An 18,853-nucleotide genomic window follows, 5' to 3' on the forward strand; every position below is an offset into this window, starting at 1 on the left:
TATTTCTAACTATTCCCTCTGTATCTTTTTCTTCAATTCTCTTCTCTCCCTCTCTATCTATGTCTCATTATTTACATCTCTCTCTTATTCGCTCCATTCCTCCCCTCTCTCTCTTTCTCTCTCCCTCTCTCTATGTCTATATCTACTCTCTATATATCACCTATATCTTTACCTTTCTATCTCTCCATCCCCCCCTCTCTAATTATCTCCCTCTTTCTATCTCTATTTCTCCACATCCCTTTTACTCTCCCCTTCTAAACATCTCTCTCTCTCTCTCTTTCTCTCTCCTATGAAAACTATTGGCAGGAACATGATGCATTGCGTCCCTTGTCTATGAATTGTGGTTGCTGTTTGTTATTTCTGAGCACTGGTTATTCATTTACAGCTGGGTATATAAGGCCAGGAAATTGTTTTATCTCCTCTGCAATGTGATTTCTGAACACTTGGTGTTTAAGAATAAGGTCAGCTTTGGTATGCCCTGTTCATAACTGTCAAAACCTTTCAGATTTGTTTGTGTTCAAAATAGTGTAAGTAATACTGGTTCATTTATGAATACTTGATGAATGTAAGGCTGTATGCAATGCCCACTTCTCTTATGATCTGCCATAAACATTTTCTTACTGGAATCTTGAAACCGTAAACTCCTTGCAAGCAAACTATTTGACAAAATAGAAAATACCTTTAAGACAAGTGCAAAAAATTCAGTAGCAAACTTGGCTGTATATTACACCTCCTAATACTGGAATGTCCCCTTTTTAAATTAGGATTTAATAATAAACAATAATAATAAAATTATAAATATAAAAGAATAAATGAAACATAACCAGAACTAAAATTTAGTTAAGTTTAATGAATGGTCAAAAGGCATAATATGAAAAGTTGTGAGTCCCTCAAACATGAGATACAAAAGGGAGAAGATAACTTCATTTGAAAGGGGGGTAATTTGGGAATCAGAAGTGAAGATCTGATTTAAATAAGAAGTGCAGATCTGATTGTAAAAGGTTGTGTCCCTTTCAAAGGGTAGAAGTAATGAAGAGTTGCACTCTTTCAAAGGGGTGCTAATGGTGAAAGGGTGTGTCTCTTGCGAAAGGGCATTCATAATATGTTAAGATATAGCCCTCATGAATCTAACTAATGGTAAATCGGTTATTATCTGGAGAGTGATATATTAACAGAGCATACAGTTTGGAAATTAAACATAAACAAACTAATTGTTATGAACGGTTGCCTCCGTAGGGACATGTCCATACGTGGCAACTGCCATACGTAGGCAACCTTTCCTCTTGTATTTAAACTGGATTTAATGATGGAGACGATCAATAACTCACGGTAATCAGTCTTCCAGAATCGCTGTCATTATTCTTCGATCCATATTTCACAACATGGTATCAGAGCCAGCATATTAAGAGAATAAATTAGACAGCCATATTACTCATAAGTATTTATCGGAAGTAAATAACAAATCAATGCAGAGGCTATATACGCAGAGGATATATCCGACTAAGAAAATATTCAAAATGTCAAGTAATATGAGAGTGGAAGATAGACTCGAAGGAGCCTCCAACTTCGTTTCCTGGAAGATACGAATCATTGCCATTCTTGAAGAACTAGAATTAGAGTCTTACATAGAAGAAAATCTAGACATGCCAAATGATGAACCAGAGAAATCTACCTGGAAAAGGCGTAATAATAAAGCAAAGAAAATAATTATTGACTCAGTCAAAGATCATATTCTTCCATCTATAGCCAGACTGCCTAAAGCATATGAAGTATTTAAAACCATTAAAAATACATATGAAGTTAACAATGCGAGCAGAATGTTAACCTTGAAACAACAACTTTTAAACATAAAGATGATACAATATCTACATACTTTTCAAGGATATCTGAAGTAAAAGACCAATTACAAACTATTGGAAATGAGGTAGATGATCAAGAAATCTCTCTCATAGCCCTAAGAGGATTACCAATTTCATGGGAATCCTACATTCAATGTATTAGCAACCACCCCCCTTACCCAAATTTGAACAACTTAAGAATGAGTGCATTCAAGAGGAATCTCGACTAATCTCAAGAGGATTAGGGACAAATAAAGAAGGAGAAATCCAAGCACTTAATACAAATACCTTCAACAAAAAGAAAAAGTTCTCCAAATGGAAGAGAGGAAATAAAAACCATCAGAAAAGAGATATGTATAAAATTCAGTGTTACAAATGCGACAAATATGGGCACACTCATAGGAATTGTCTAGAAAGGAAGAAAAAACAAGCTAGTCTAGCCGAAGTCAAAGGAGAAAACTCACTTTTCTTCTTAGCCCTATCAAGCGAAATAAATACAAATAAAAACACTTGGATCGTAGACAGTGGAGCATCAAGGCATATAACTGGATTCAGAAATCAGTTTGAAAAACTTAACGGGCACTCAAGTGAAGAGGTTACTATTGGAGATAACTCCACATATCTTGTGAAAGGAATTGGGACCTGTACTATCAAACTAAGAAATGGAGTATCTCTACAATTAAAGGATGTTCTATTTGTACCTGGAATAAAAAGAAATCTAGTCTCAATCTCAGGCCTAGCTGATCAAGGATATCGGGTTACCTTCAATGAAGATAAAGTTCTACTTTGGCCTAAAAATACAAATATCAAAAATGCCATAACAGTAGTTCAAGAGATGGTAGCCTATACAAACTATGCAGTGATCAAAAGGAAGCACTAAATCTTGAAGTTTCAAATAATAATGAATTATGGCACAAAAGATTAGGACACCTAAGATATAGTGCTCTATCCAACATAAAGAAGATTACTTCAGGACTGCCCCAACTAAAATCTAAACACACAGGCATTTGTAAAGGATGTGCCTTGGGAAAGAATGTGAAAGTTTCTTTTCCCTCAAGCGAGCACAAATCAAAAGTTATTTTAGAACTAATTCACTCAGACCTATGCGGTCCCATGTCAACACCATCCCTAACTGGATCCTTACTACATAATCTTTGTTGACGACTACTCTCGAAAAACATGGATATATTTTCTAAAGTGCAAAGACTCAAATGAAGTACTATCTAAGTTCAAAGAATTCAAGGCACTAGTAGAAAACCAGTCAGGGAAGAAAATTAAGGTGTTAAGATCTGACAATGGGGGAGAATATACATCTCTGACAACTTCAAAGACTTTTGTAATTCTGTTGGGATTTAGAGGGAGTATACTGTACCATATAATCCACAACAGAATGGAGTAGCAGAAAGAAAGAACAGAACCATAATTGAAGCAGCAAAAGCCATGATGCATGACCAAAACTTACACACTTCATTCTAGGCAGAAGCTTCAAATACAACAGTCTACATTCAAAACAGATGTCTGCACTCAGTTCTAGAAAACATAACTCTTGAAGAAGCTTTTACAAGGAACAAACCAGACTTAAGTCATTTAAGGATATTTGGCTGTCCCGTATATATACATGTTCCTAAAGAAAAGAGGACAAAACTAGAACCATCCGGAAAAAGAGGTATCTTCATTGGCTATAGTGAAAATACTAAAGGATATCGCATTTACATTCCAGGGAAAAAATCTGTTGAGATAAGTAGAGATGTAAAGTTTGAAGAAAACACTACACTCAAAGAACCTAAGGATGATAACATTACTAAAGAAGAAGAAGATCACATAACTGAGATTGAGAGGGAGAATATCATAGAAAATTCCAAACCTTCAGACACTGAGAGGGAGGACATCATAAGAGCTTCTGAACCTCTTGTTGATGAAAATATTGAAACACTCAATAACAAGAAAAGACCTCTATGGGCAAGGAAAATGATTGAAGAGAATAATGTAGAACCAAATGAAATTTCCAAAGAAAATAAGAGAACAAGAAACTCTAAAATGTTATGCTGCACTTCTAACCGAACTCACAAATTCTGAACCAACAAATGTCAAAGAAGCCTTATCAAAACAGGCTTGGAAAGATGCTATGGTTGAAGAATATCAATCTGTACTAAAGAATGATGTCTGGGATATAGTGCCTAGACCAAAAGACAAATCAGTTGTCTCATCCAAGTGGTTATTCAAGAACAAATATGCATCTGATGGCAGCATTGAAAAACATAAAGCTCGCTTTGTGGCCAGGGGATTCTCTCAGAAAGTAGGAATTGATTATGAAGAGACATTTGGCCCAGTTGCCTGGTATACGTCAGTAAGAACAATCATTGCAATTGCAGCATCCAAAGGATGGAAAATTCACCAAATGGACGTAAAGACTGCCTTCCTAAATGGTTCAATTGAAGAAGAAGTATATATAGAACAACTAGAAGGATTCATCATACGTGATAAAAATTGCTATGTTTGTAAACTAAAGAAAGCTCTCTATGGGTTAAAACAAGCACCTAGGGCCTGGTATGCAAGGATAGACAACTATCTCTCCAAACTAGGGCACTCCAAGAACCTAGCAGATCCCAACATCTACTTCAAGGCTTCAAATGGCGATATGATTATATTGGTCCTTTACGTGGATGATCTTTTGATAACAGGAGAGGATAATCTCATTGAGAAATGTAAGCAAGATCTGGTAGCAGAATTCGATATGAAGGATCTAGGGCTTCTACATTATTTTCTGGGATTAGAAGTATGGTAGAAAAAAAACTACATCTTCATAAATCAAGGAAAGTACACCACAGATATTCTAACTAGATTTGGGATGATGGAGTGTAAGCCATTAGCTACACCAATGGAAACTAATTTGCACAAGCTGAAAATTGAGGCAAAAGATTCAGAACCTACAAATCCCACACTCTATAGACAAATCGTTGGTTCACTCATGTATTTGGTAAATACTCGTCCTGATATCTGCTATGCTACAAATGTATTAAGTCACTTCATGTGTGAACCTAAGAAGATACATCTAATGGCTGCTAAACACATTCTAAGATATTTACAAGGCACAATCGGACTTGGCTTAAAGTATGAAAATGTTGAGATTCAACTTGAAGGATATTTTGATTCTGATTGGGCCGGAAGTACCACTGACCGTAAAAGTACTACAGGGTGTCGCTTCAGTCTTGGTTCTGCTATGATATCTTTGTTCAGCAGAAAACAGTCAGCAGTTGCACAAAGCTCCACCGAAGCAGAATATATGGCAGCCTCCATGGGAGCTCGTGAAGCGGTATGGCTAAGAAAGTTTTTATTTGGATTATTTGGAAAATCTCTGAATTCAACAATAATTCATTGTGATAATCAGAGCTGTATCAAGCTCTCAGTAAATCCAGTTTTTCACAATCCATCCAAACATATTGAGATCCCTTATCACTACATAAGAGATATGGTAGATCGAAATGTCATAAAACTAGTGTACATTAGTACTGAAGAACAAAATGCTGATATCTTCACCAAGCCACTTGCAAGATTGAAGATAGAATACTTCAGAAGTAAACTTGGTATGACTAGATTATAATTGAGATTATTAGGATGAAATTCCTACCATGTGTAATTTGTTCATGAATAAATAAATAAAATGTATATTGCAATATTCTAATTGTGTTCAAGAAGATGACGATCTTCTTATGTTTAAGGTTACTATTTTAAGGTGACGATCTTGACAATAGTTGACCAAGTGTCAAGATTGACTACATTAAGTTATTGTCTAAGACTGTGCCGGATATCTTGATCCTAAAGTATGTGATCATCTCATGATTGACTTCTTAAGTGATTGTCCCGGATTGAGCCGGATATCATGATATTGAGTTTATTGTCATGACAAGACTATATTAAATGTTGTCCCGAATTGTGTCGGAAGTCATGACAGAATATGCTCCCAAGAAAATTACTTAGATCCACTCCTGCTAAGAGGGATTGTTAAGATATAGCCCTCATGAATCTAACTAATGGTAAATCGGTTATTATCTGGAGAGTGATATATTAACAGAGCATACAGTTTGGAAATTAAACATAAACAAACTAATTGTTATGAACGGTTGCCTGCGTAGGGACATGTGTATGGACATGTCCCTACGTAGGCAACCTTTCCTCTTGTATTTAAACCGGATTCAATGATGGAGACGATCAATAACTCACGGTAATCAGTCTTCCAGAATCGTTGTCATTATTCTTCGATCCATATTTCACAACATAATGAAGTGGTGTGACCTTTCCTTCACATTGAGAGATGTATAGAAAAGGAATCAAAAGCATCCAGTGACATGACCATTGATCGGATCAGATCAGAACTGCTATGAAGTTACAGGAATTGGCAACCTCCTAGTAGGGGACATTACAAATACCCTTAAATGTGAATGGTACAAGAAGCTTGGTAGAGCTTTGGCTAGCATAGGCAATTGTACGACCTCTCCAAAGTCATGAATATCACACTGTTCTGCACCATATCCATGAAAACACCACTACCCATGCAAGGCGTCAACTAATAGGCTAGTATATGCCCTCAATGAAAAGCAATTTAGCTTCAAAACCTCACACCCTCCTGCAAATTGACTTGTATGACCAGCAATAGAAAGTTCACCAAACTTTCATTTCAACATCTCACCTACAAATTGAAGGAAAATCTCACCTAATAATTTCAAAATTTGAAACACATCAAACTTGCATTGTGAAACCACAGGGTTGCAAAACCTATGAATAACAATTGTGGTTCCCAAGCAGAACCACCCCAAACCAGCTAGGGATTGTGTTCTAGATCCGATATCAATAATCAAATGAGGGTACCTGTCCTCAACCAATCTTTGGAAGAACACATAGATTCAATCCAGTAGCATAATAGTATGCGCAATCTTCACCCTATGGAAAATATGAGCACAAACCTCCTTTATAGCTTTTGGAGGGAAAAATGTAAAAATTTAAAATAATTCATTTTTCCCTCAAATTTCCTTTTTGACAAATTAAAATGAACTTTATGTGCAAATACCCCTTGCAATTCCTTGGGTGTCCACTTTTTAGGGTGGCAAAGTAACTTACTTTATAAATTATAACACTTAAGTGAATAATTGAACATTAAACTTTAGAAACTTAAGCATATAATTGAAATACTCCACCGAAGTTGCAAAAAGCATGCCAAGGAACCAAAACCAAAACCGATCACACCTTGAAGTAATTGAAACCGAGCGATGATGACAGGTGCCAAGTGGGGAACTTACTAAACATGGATGTGCTCTCGAAGAAGTTTGGAAAACAAATCAGGAGGCCAAGAACGCTTTTGAAAGAATCACAGTGATCCATATCACTAAGTGAGGTCAAATCCAATAACTAAAACTAAGAAAGATTGAAGTAGAGAACTCAAAGAAGTTTTGGAGCTGTCCCCAACCCACTCGGAAACTTGTCAAAAGCTCATGGAAACTCAGAAACTTGTAGTGAAAATTGTTGAATTGTGAGCATTTATGGTCATGAATGCAATATATCGATTATCTATCGACATGCTTTTCAATCTACTTTGACTTGAGGACTTCGTGATACAAATGAATTTGAAGCAAATGCCTAGCTAGAGTTTGATAATCCTTTTTGTAATTCTATTTTACTTTTGCATCTAGATGATTAACGCTATGCATCCTTTTTTTGTGGAGATTTTCTCAAGGAAAGGACCTTCAATAGTCAAACTTACGAGGGTGTGAGGGCAAATCTTATATTGACTTTCTATATTGGTTTTAACTTTTAATGATATAGTGGATAGTAGTCGTTCAAATATTTATATTTTCCTTATTATTCCAAAAGGATGAGAACTTTGTGTTAATAAAATGAGCATGCATGAATCAATCAAGTTAACTATGAGGGGAAACATGTAGCATTGTGGGAAGATGACTAGCGATCTTGTATAGGCTTATAGCCTTATAGCTAGAAGGTAAACATAGAGTGGATGTGCCCTCTACTACATGTATAATGGCTAAAAGTTGCTTCCATGACATACTTGAAGAACTGCAAGTGCCTTTGTGGAGCAATGGGTGTTGGGATGAAAGTTGGTGATTCTTTTGAATCTTAGGCCTTTTTATGTTATATTTTCTTGTCTAATGCCATCCTCTGAATATCTATACTTTTGTTTTTTTTACAAGAAGGAAACTCTGATGAATATAAAATCAACTCTTATTTATATCAACTTTTAAGTTTCAACCTTCAATGGTCAAAAATGTATTATTTACTTCTTCGTGTATTTTTTGTTTTATAGTTGATGAAATGGATTAGTTTGGTATGTATTTTAATCTGATTTGAGAAGGAAAGCATGTTTGAAAGAAATAAATTCTGAAATTCTCCATCTTTGTTGTTGTTGTTGTAAAAAGATTTCGTTTGACTCCAAGTCAAAATTTGTCTTGTCAACTACTCCAAGTATGAGGCTTTGTGTTTTATTCCAAGTCAAAATTTGTCTTGTCAATTTTCTGTGGTTTAAAAAATTTTGTGGTATCAAAGTGAGAGCAATGTTGTTTCATCAGCAATTTAAATCTACTTGAATTATATGAGATATTTAGAATAGTATAATTGTAATGATGCAGATTGAGGTGCTCCTGAAATTTGAAGAAATTTGCTTGGAATCAGGAAAAGAGTTTGCTCCAGTATTCTCAAAGGTATGCAATATAATTTATTTATTTAGGTGACAGGATCGATGTATGCAATTGTTCTTTTGAATAAATACATTTATTGAAAATGAAGAAATGAAGGACGAATTTTGAAAATGAAAAGAGATGATTGACTTAGGGGTTTCTCATTTCATTCTGACTTGCATTTTGTACATGGATTATATTTGGGCATACAAGCATCTAGTGCGCTTGCAAGTCATTAAATCATCTTGATGCAGTTTTTCTCTTTTAAAAAAAATATTAGGAAATTGAGAGAAAATCTTTTCTCATATGCCTCTAAAGATGCACCCATTGATTTGTTGTAAGAACTAGCTACATATGAGAAATTTCATGGTCAGCAAATCTTGACTCTAGTCTAAGTTGAGTCCTTCGATGCCATTACTTTCATTCATGTTTTGTGATTGTGTTTATTTTTTATGTGGTTATTAATTGTTATGTCGTGCACCATTGTTAATAATGGTGTACTCAACTAAACTTGGACCTGGGAAATGTTCTTCCTCAAGGAAGAAATGGTTTAAGTCCATCATTCCTTCATCTAAGTCAAATATCATGGGTGTTAGCTCTCAGAGATATGTGGCATTTCAGGGACTTATCTATCCCTCTTAGGAGTTTCCTTTGCATTTGTAGACTTTCTTTTCCAATTCCGCCTGGTTGCATATTATTTCCTGCACCGTATTAGTTACTTAATTTGTATTTTCAGATTATAGATTAAGTACCATGATATAAACTGATTTGCATGTTTGGAGTTTTCTGTAAACATATAGATAGCTGATTTTGTGGCCATTAAGGCTGCTTTAATTTTATCTTTTGGTGTTTGCATGGTTCATGTGATGATACTATCATTGAATCTCATTTTCCACTATCATTCCAAGTGTTCATTATTGAATTGTTTAGGTGGTTTCCTTAGAACCTGGTACCCTGCTTAGGATTTAAAACCTTGAGTACTATTATAATCATTCTTACCTCTCTGTATTTGCACATGGTACTAACTTATAGGATAAGTGTAGCTGTATTTGCATTTGAATTACATTTAGTTAAGAGATCCTCAACCAATCAAAATATTGTAAATGTAGAACTGTACAGCGTAATGTTGCAAAGTTCAGAGAAACTTTACCATTAATTGGAAGACCATGGGGGAAATAATTGGTAACCTTCCATGTCTTAAGAAATCACCTTCTTTTCATTAATTTCCTTGACACGTCAAGATACATTTCAGTATGTGAAATTCACACAGATTGAAACGCAACACTTGGAAATCTTAGCGCACACTTGGCACCCCATCTTGTTACACTATGCACAAAACTATATGAGCATTAGTTTTTCAACAACCACAGTGGGCATATTTTGTCTCTAATAATCATAGCTGTGATCTTTCTTGTGTAGAACTCTCATGTAGCTCTATTTGCTTGGTATGTGCATGAATTTTTATCAATGCAGTTTACCTTGCTTGTTATTGATACTCCCTAGTTTGATTTTGATCCTTGGACTAAGAACAAGGTACTCCATTGGTACTATGACCTTTTAACCGTACATCAACTAGAAAGGTACATTTCTGGAAGCTACCTTGTATATTGTTTGATATGTCCATAGAATTGTAGGAAATATCCATGTCTTTAACCTTAAATGAATTTTGGATCATTGAAATTAGAATATTATTTATGTTCTCCATTAGGTAGTTAGCTTAGGGTAGTACACACTAGAGAGGATTGGGATATTCAGAATTCAATGAATCCATGAAATGCCTACTTCTATCACTTGTTATTTGTATGGGAATTCCAAATCTAGTTACTGTTGGCTTGAAATGAATCAGGTTGTACTCTGAGCACTATTGTTTGGCATGGTCCTTGCTTTAAACCACTGGGTCGAGTATTTTGGGGCAGCTGCAATATACTTGTGTATATCAGTGTTAAAAGACTCACCTGGACTTGCCAAGACTTGGTGAGCTGAGTGACCCTGACTGAGTCCTGTGGACTTGAGTCTCAGGTACTTGGCGAGTCCCTGAGTGTAAGAGATTCACCAGACCCAACGAATCTCGTAGGCCAGACTCCTCTTCAGCAGGGATTTGTGGAAAGTTTTAGCAGTTTTTCAGCTTCTTCGCAAATGTTTTCAGGCTTGTAATTGATGTGTGCAGAAATTTTTGCACTTGTTTATCAAATCAAGGAGAAAGCTTGCTAGGGTTATAAGGCAATATAATGAATTTTCATGTCTAGGGTTTGATTCTCAAAGGGTCTTCTGATGCCAGTGCTTGTGAGAGTTTCAAACTAAATTCCAGCAGTATTGGGTACAACAGATTTTTGCAGAATACGGGGACCTAGGGTTGTAATGTCCCCTTCTCAGACCTGATCTTTGACTTGGTTATTATTGGCTTCAGGGCATGATTGAAGAGTTAAGTTGATATATTTAATTAAAAGGTCACGTTTTAATATTATATTCGAATGTTGACCCCTTGGCCTAGTCTATTGACTTTATGTTGTTTTGAAAAGTGGGCTTTTTGAGGGTGGCGCCTTCATTAAAGATTATTTTATTAATTTCCAAAGTCAAAGCAAGCTTAATGTGGGCGCATTTATCAAGGTATTGAATTTAATTAAAATATCAATATTAAGCTTGAAAGGAAAAGGACGCCATCTTGGAGAAAGGATTAGGGTTTGGATATTGAAGTGGATTTTAGGGTTTCGTGAAGTCAACAGGAAGTTATAAAAGGAAGACTTTGAGCATCATTTCACATCTTTGGTCTACAGTACTGTTATGTTGCCGGTTTGGCTCTGGGTTTGCTTCGAGGAATGAAGGCCTCCTAGCTCAGGCATCGCTTCTTGTTTGTAAGACAACAACTAGTGGTGATTTTAGTCTAGTTTGTGAGTTCCTTGAAATTTGTGCATTGTAATCAGCATTGTAGTTCTTAGTTTCTGATTTTTGCATATTAGAAGTTCCTGGTTTTTGCATGTTAGCTTCAGCAGATTGGATGTTTAATTCATAAATCAAAATAGACAAAGAAATTCGTTGTGGGTATTGCATATTCCCTTCCATATAGGGAAGGCGCCCATGTGTGCCAATTTGTAGATTTATTTGTGAAGCATCAGATTTTAAAAAGAGAAATCGCCCTTTCCAGCTGGGTCGTACCTTTGCTGTCTTGGGAATTGTGCATTGAGTGTTAGATGCTTTTTAAGTCTGTTTTCTGTTCTTAGTCTGAGCGCCTCCTTTCTATTAGAGTTTTGCAATTGATATCAAGCATTTTGAATGAGTAAAGAGTGAGTTCCGAGCATTTCAAAGGAATCCTATGTTGCTGGTTATTTGTTGAAAGGTGCAGGTTTGTTAAATCAGTTTGGAGAAATCTGCAATATCTTTATTTGATGGTGGTGAGAGTTCTTTGAAAGCGATGGGAATGCTTCATTGAAGATTTATTCAAGTCTGGAGAAAAGGTTGAATCTATTTATTGCCATTTTCGTTAATCTTACTTCTCAGCAAAGGAATTCATTAATATTGTACCTCTCTATTTATATGCTGATACTTATTGTTTGCAAGATTTCATCTTTCATAGTGTAAGCTGGCAGTAGTACTGACAGCAGAGTATAATCTTGCTTTATCAAATTGTAATGCTCTTCTTCCTTTCAGCATTTGATATTGTATTTAATTGACCTCCGCCCTATGGTAGCTACTTTCCCATTCTGGGTTAGCAAGCACATTCTGGGTGTTGAGTATTTCCAGCTTCCGCATTTCTTTTCAAGCATTGTTTTGTAATCACTCCGCCATATGGTCACCCCTCACTCCATTCTGGATTGGGTAGCACATACTTGGTGTAGAGTTCCCTTTCAGCATTTAGGGTAGAAGATCCTTTGACCATATGGTCGCCATCATCGACGCCATTCTTGGTTAGAGTTACTGCATAAGCAATTTGTTTTAGATCCTCTGACCAATGCTCACACCTTGCCCACAACGGGATCCTGGTGTACATTCTGGTTAGAGTTGCTTCAGCACGTTTTGGTTTATCTTCTAACCTTAATGGGTGCATTGAATGTAATTTGTAATTTGTACAAACGAAAAAATTTGGCTCGGAATATTTCAGTGGTATCAGAGCCAGGTTCTTGCCATCCTGTGAACAATCTGTCTGAGTGATAGAGAAAAGAGGTACATTGCAAGGGAAGACAAGAAGGTTGGAAAACAGTTCCAGCCTTATTAGGCTCCAAAAGGTCAGACAGCTTCAGAGATCTTGAGGGCTCATTGGGAGTCTTCTCAGGAATCAGATATGGCAGAGGGTGAGAGATCAGTTGGGGGTAACGAGAGAGTTACCAACAACAAAGATGACAGTGGGAAAGGAAGAGAAAGATCTATGAGTCCAGGAAAGAGATTTGAAAGAAAGATGGATGCCTTGATGGACATGGTATCTCTCATGATGGGGAAAGTGGGTCAGAATACCACTCCACAGAACAACTCAGGGCATAGAGGAGAGCATAGTGCCTCCAACCAGCATGATGGACATGCAGCCCGGACTCTGTCAAACAACACTTATATTTCTTCCAGGCCATTCAAACCCACCTTTTTGGCACCTGAAAACACTCAGCCAGAGCCTGAAGAGAATGCTTCATTCGTGGAGCAGTTGAGACTTGGTCGTGCAGAGTATGATTCTCTACCTGACGACATCAAGATGGATATGTCCTATAACGATTTCATGGATCATAAAAGGAAAAACAAAGGACAAGGGAGACACTATGATCAAAGAAGACCATCAAATCAAGGAGACTTGTACCAAGCTGTCAACAAGGTGACACTTCCACACTTTGACGGGAGTGATACCAATTCAGCCCGAGCTTGGATTCAGAAGCTGGATAACTATCTAGCTCTCAGACCTATGGCAGAAGAGGAAGCGATCAAGTTCGCTACGCTACACCTTGATGGGGTGGCGCATGAATGGTGGTACCATGGCCTAGTTACTCTGGGTCATCGGTCTATCACAACTTATGATGAGTTCACTACTAGGCTCATCAAGAGGTTTGAAAAGAAGGATCCTGAAATTCATTTCAGAGAACTGGCACAATTGAAACAGTATGGCACTGTTGATGCCTACATTGCGGAGTTTCAGAGACTCTCAGTCATGGTGACTGGAATCACGGAGAGGAGATTGGTGATCCTTTTCAGTGAAGGGTTGACAGAACCACTCAAAGGTTGGATTAAAGCCTTTGATCCACCAACCCTGCAGGAGGCCATGAAGAAGGCAAGAAACATGGAGTGGGCTGCTCCTAAGGCAAAATTTCAGTCAAATTCCCCCTTCCGGAAAAGCGATAAAGGGAAAAGACCTCAGCATAGACCTCCTTTGAGACCTCAGCACAAGGAGTTCAAACATCACAATCCCCATGTCACTAGGTTGGATCCTGAAACCCTGAATGAACTCAGAAGAAAAGGGTTGTGTTTCCGGTGTAGGGAAAAATGGTCTCAAGATCATGTTTGCCCTAAGGGAGTTAAATTCAATCAGATTGAGTACTATTCTGCTGGTGAAAGTAGTTCTGATTTTTCCGACCAGCAATCTGATTTTGAAGAAAGTGAGGTAGAAAGAGCTCCAGAAGAGTCCGGAGATGAGAAGGAAAGTGGTGGAGTTTTGGCTCAGCTTTCGAGCTTCCAAAGAAACGAATCATTCAAGGTTCGAGGGATGATCAAAGGGCAGCGAATCGTTGCCTTGATCGACACTGGAGCAACACATAACTTCATTGATGAAGTTGTGGTAGCAAAGAAGGGGCTGCAAACAGAGGAGTTTGAGGGCTTCAAGGTCATGGTTGCCGATGGATTCCATATTTCATGTACTAAGAAAATCTCGAACCTGACCATGCAATTGGGGAATTACGAAGTCAAGGATGACTTCTATGTAGTCCACATTGGAGATACTGATGCTGTCCTAGGCATTCAATGGCTGTGTTCTCTTGGGGAGATCTCCTTGAATTTGCAGACTATGGAGCTGAAGTTTCAATCTGATGGGAAGAAGATAGTTCTAAGAGGAATGTCCAATGGGGGCCCTCGGGTTGTGTCATTCAAAAGAATGGCAAGGCTGATCCGTCACGATCAAGCCGAGTGGGTTGCAGAGTGCATGATCCTTCCTGCTAGTCCGGCTGAGACTAAACGAGACCATCCTCCTGATGTTCAGTCTCTACTCACGAAGAAGAGCAAGGTCTTTGCAGACTTGCCTCCTGGACCACCACCTGAACGGGGTTCAGAACATATCATAGAGCTCAAGGAAGGAGCTAAACCGGTGATTACAACTCCATATCGGTACCCAAAGAGGCAAAAGGATGAGATTGAGAATAATATTCAAGAACTCTTGGAGATGGGTTTCATTCGCCCAAGCAAGAGCCCCTTTGCATCTGCCGTGGTTCTTGTGAAGATGAAGGATGGTACCATGCGCATGTGTGTGGACTATCGTGCTTTGAATCAAAGCACCATAAAAAACAGATACCCCATTCCCAGGATAGATGAGCTCATTGATGAGCTACATGGGGCCAAGTTCTTCTCGAAGATCGATTTGAGATCGGGTTACCATCAGATTTGAATGAGAGGATCGGATGTGGAGAAGACAGCTTTCAGATGTCACTATGGCCATTTCGAATTCTTAGTCATGCCATTTGGGTTGACTAACGCTCCGGCTACCTTTCAGCCTTGCATGAACCGTGTTTTTCAGAATCAGTTAAGGAGGTTTGTTTTGAGTTTTTTTGATGACATTCTGATTTATAGCAAGACTTGGGAGGATCATCTCAAGCACTTGCAGGAAGTGCTTAGTATTCTGGAATCTGAGAGTTTGTTCGCGAAAGCATCCAAATGTGAATTTGGAATGGAGGAGTTATTGTACCTTGGCCACATAATCAGTGCTGAGGGAGTAAAGGTGGATCCTGAAAAGATCAAGGCAGTATTTGAGTGGCCACCTCCTGAGAACTTAACTCAGTTGAAAGGTTTTCTGGGTCTTTGTGGTTTTTATCGGAGATTCGTAAAGGGGTATTCACAGAATGCTGCTCCCCTTACTGATCTCACCAAAAAGGGAGCCTTTTGTTGGTCAGAAAAGACTCAAATTGTTTTTGACAAGTTCAAGAAGATCATGAGCTCGTGCCCGGTTCTGGCTATTCCGGATTTCTCCAAGCCATTCGAGCTGCAGTGTGATGCATCAGGTGAAGGAGTTGGGGCTGTCTTGATGCAAGACAAACACCCTATTGTGTTTGAGAGCCGAAAATTAAGGGGTGTGGAAAGAACATACTCAATTTATGACAAGGAAATGCTTGCCATTATGCATGCATTAGCCAAGTTCAGGCAGTACTTGGTGGGGAACAAGTTTGTGGTTAAGACTGACCACAATAGCCTCAAGCATTTCATGCACCAGAAGGACCTAAATGAGAGGCAACAGAAATGGGTGAGTAAGCTTCAAGCTTACGATTTTGACATTGAATATGTCAAAGGGAAAAATAATATCGTGGCTGATGCTTTATCCAGGAGACCTCATCTTAGCTCATTGTGTGAACTTACTGCAGATTGGAGAGACATTTTGCTTGCTGATTATGCCAAAAATCAGTTTGCAACCAGCATTCTTGAGGGTACTTTTCATGATGAAAGGTACAAGGTGGTTGAGGGATTGATACACTATAAGGGAAGAATCTTTCTGGTGGCTGATTCTAAGCTTAAGAAGAAGATTCTTTTGACATTTCATGATATTCCGGTTGCTGGTCACCAAGGTTTTTTCAAAACATATAGGCAGATCCGAGAAAGGTTTTCTTGGAAAGGGTTGAAAGGAGAAGTACAACGCTACATTCAAGAGTGTCCTGTTTGTCAAGTGAACAAGAATGAGCATACATTACCAGCTGGTTTGCTGCAACCACTTCCTATTCCCAATCAAAAATGGGAAAGCATCTCGATGGATTTCATCACAGGGTTGCCCAAGGCCCAAGGGAAGGATTGTATTTATGTAGTGGTGGATAGGCTAACCAAATTTGCTCATTTCTTCGCCATTACCAGCACTTTTCCTGCAGCCCAAGTTGCAGATCTGTTTTTTCGAGAGGTGTTTAGGCTGCATGGGTTGCCAAAGAACATTGTGAGTGATAGGGACAGCAAGTTCCTAAGTACTTTTTGGCAAGAAGTCTTCATAATGAGTGGTACTGTGCTCACTCCAAGCACTAGTTACCATCCCCAAACAGATGGACAAACGGAAGTAGTGAACAAGTGGTTGGAAGGCTACTTGAGAAACTATGTGTCAGAACAGCAGAGAGCTTGGGTCAAGTGGCTGCATATAGGCGAGTACTACTACAATTCTTCTTTTCATATGTTGATTAAGATGTCTGCTTTCTTGGCTCTTTATGGGTATGAAGCACCTAGCTTTGCCGATTTGGTGTTTGGTGAGAGCAGAGCACCCCAAGCCAAGGACTTGTTGCAGCAAAGTCAAGACATCATGAAATCCTTGAAGGATAATCTGCAGATTGCACAGAATCAGCAGAAGATGTATGTTGATCAGAGACGTGTTGAGCATTCTTTTGAGGTTGGGGATATGGTTTATCTCCAATTGCAGCCTTACAGACAGTCTACTCTCAAGAAGAGTGGAGCTGAGAAGCTCAAACCTCATTTCTATGGGCCATTCAGGGTCATCAGAAAAGTTGGGGTAGTAGCTTATGAGTTAGAGCTACCTTCTGATAGCCGAGTGCATAATGTTTTCCATGTGTCTCGCCTCAAGAAGGCACTTGGACATAATGTGGTTGCTTCATCACAGTTGCCGGCTTTGGATGAGGAGGGACAGTTAGTTCTAATTCCAGAGGAGATACTTGATTTCAGAGAATGTTCTTTGAGGAAAAGAACTATCAGAGAATACCTGGTGAAGTGGAAGAACCTGCCTATGGAGGATGCGACTTGGGAAAGTGATGAGATTCTGCAGCATCCTGGTTTGCGATTGCTTGAGGACAAGCAATCTTGGGGAGGGCGGACTGTAATGTCCCCTTCTCAGACCTGATCTTTGACTTGGTCATTATTGGCTTCAGGGCATGATTGAAGAGTTAAGTTGATATATTTAATTAAAAGGTCACGTTTTAATATTATATTCGAACGTTGACCCCTTGGCCTAGTCTATTGACTTTATGTTGTTTTGAAAAGTGGGCTTTTTGAGGGTGGCGCCTTCATTAAAGATTATTTTATTAATTTCCAAAGTCAAAGCAAGCTTAATGTGGGCGCATTTATCAAGGTATTGAATTTAATTAAAATATCAATATTAAGCTTGAAAGGAAAAGGACGCCATCTTGGAGAAAGGATTAGGGTTTGGATATTGAAGTGGATTTTAGGGTTTCGTGAAGTCAACAAGAAGTTATAAAAGGAAGACTTTGAGCATCATTTCACATCTTTGGTCTACAGTACTGTTATGTTGCCGGTTTGGCTCTGGGTTTGCTTCGAGGAATGAAGGCCTCCTAGCTCGGGCATCGCTTCTTGTTTGTAAGACAACAACTAGTGGTGATTTTAGTCTAGTTTGTGAGTTCCTTGAAATTTGTGCATTGTAATCAGCATTGTAGTTCTTAGTTTCTGATTTTTGCATATTAGAAGTTCCTGGTTTTTGCATGTTAGCTTCAACAGATTGGATGTTTAATTCATAAATCAAAATAGACAAAGAAATTCGTTGTGGGTATTGCATATTCCCTTCCATATAGGGAAGGCGCCCATGTGTGCCAATTTGTAGATTTATTTGTGAAGCATCAGATTTTTAAAAGAGAAATCGCCCTTTCCAGCTGGGTCGTACCTTTGCTGTCTTGGGAATTGTGCATTGAGTGTTAGATGCTTTTTAAGTCTGTTTTCTGTTCTTAGTCTGAGCGCCTCCTTTCTATTAGAGTTTTGCAATTGATATCAAGCATTTTGAATGAGTAAAGAGTGAGTTCCGAGCATTTCAAAGGAATCCTATGTTGCTGGTTATTTGTTGAAAGGTGCAGGTCTGTTAAATCAGTTTGGAGAAATCTGCAATATCTTTATTCGATGGTGGTGAGAGTTCTTTGAAAGCGATGGGAATGCTTCATTGAAGATTTATTCAAGTCTGGAGAAAAGGTTGGATCTGTTTATTGCCATTTCCGTTAATCTTACTTCTCAGCAAAGGAATTCATTAATATTGTACCACTCTATTTATATGCTGATACTTATTGTTTGCAAGATTTCATCTTTCATAGTGTAAGCTGGCAGTAGTACTGACAGCAGAGTATAATCTTGCTTTATCAAATTGTAATGCTCTTCTTACTTTCAGCATTTGATATTGTATTTAATTGACCTCTGCCCTATGGTAGCTACTTTCCCATTCTGGGTTAGCAAGCACAT

General features: G+C 38.2%; 1 protein-coding gene across 1 annotated transcript in view; it reads left to right on the forward strand.

Annotated features, from left to right (window-relative positions):
• Positions 1-18,853, forward strand: part of LOC131079639 (uncharacterized) — a 326,487-nt gene that overhangs the window by 241,061 nt on the left and 66,573 nt on the right. Inside the window, exon 13 of the mRNA XM_058017643.2 lies at positions 8,474-8,545. Within this exon, the coding sequence (XP_057873626.2) occupies positions 8,474-8,545 (72 nt within the window). The remainder of the gene's footprint in view (positions 1-8,473; positions 8,546-18,853) is intronic.

Source organism: Cryptomeria japonica, chromosome 10, assembly GCF_030272615.1.
Source record: "Cryptomeria japonica chromosome 10, Sugi_1.0, whole genome shotgun sequence".
Lineage (NCBI taxonomy): Eukaryota > Viridiplantae > Streptophyta > Pinopsida > Cupressales > Cupressaceae > Cryptomeria > Cryptomeria japonica.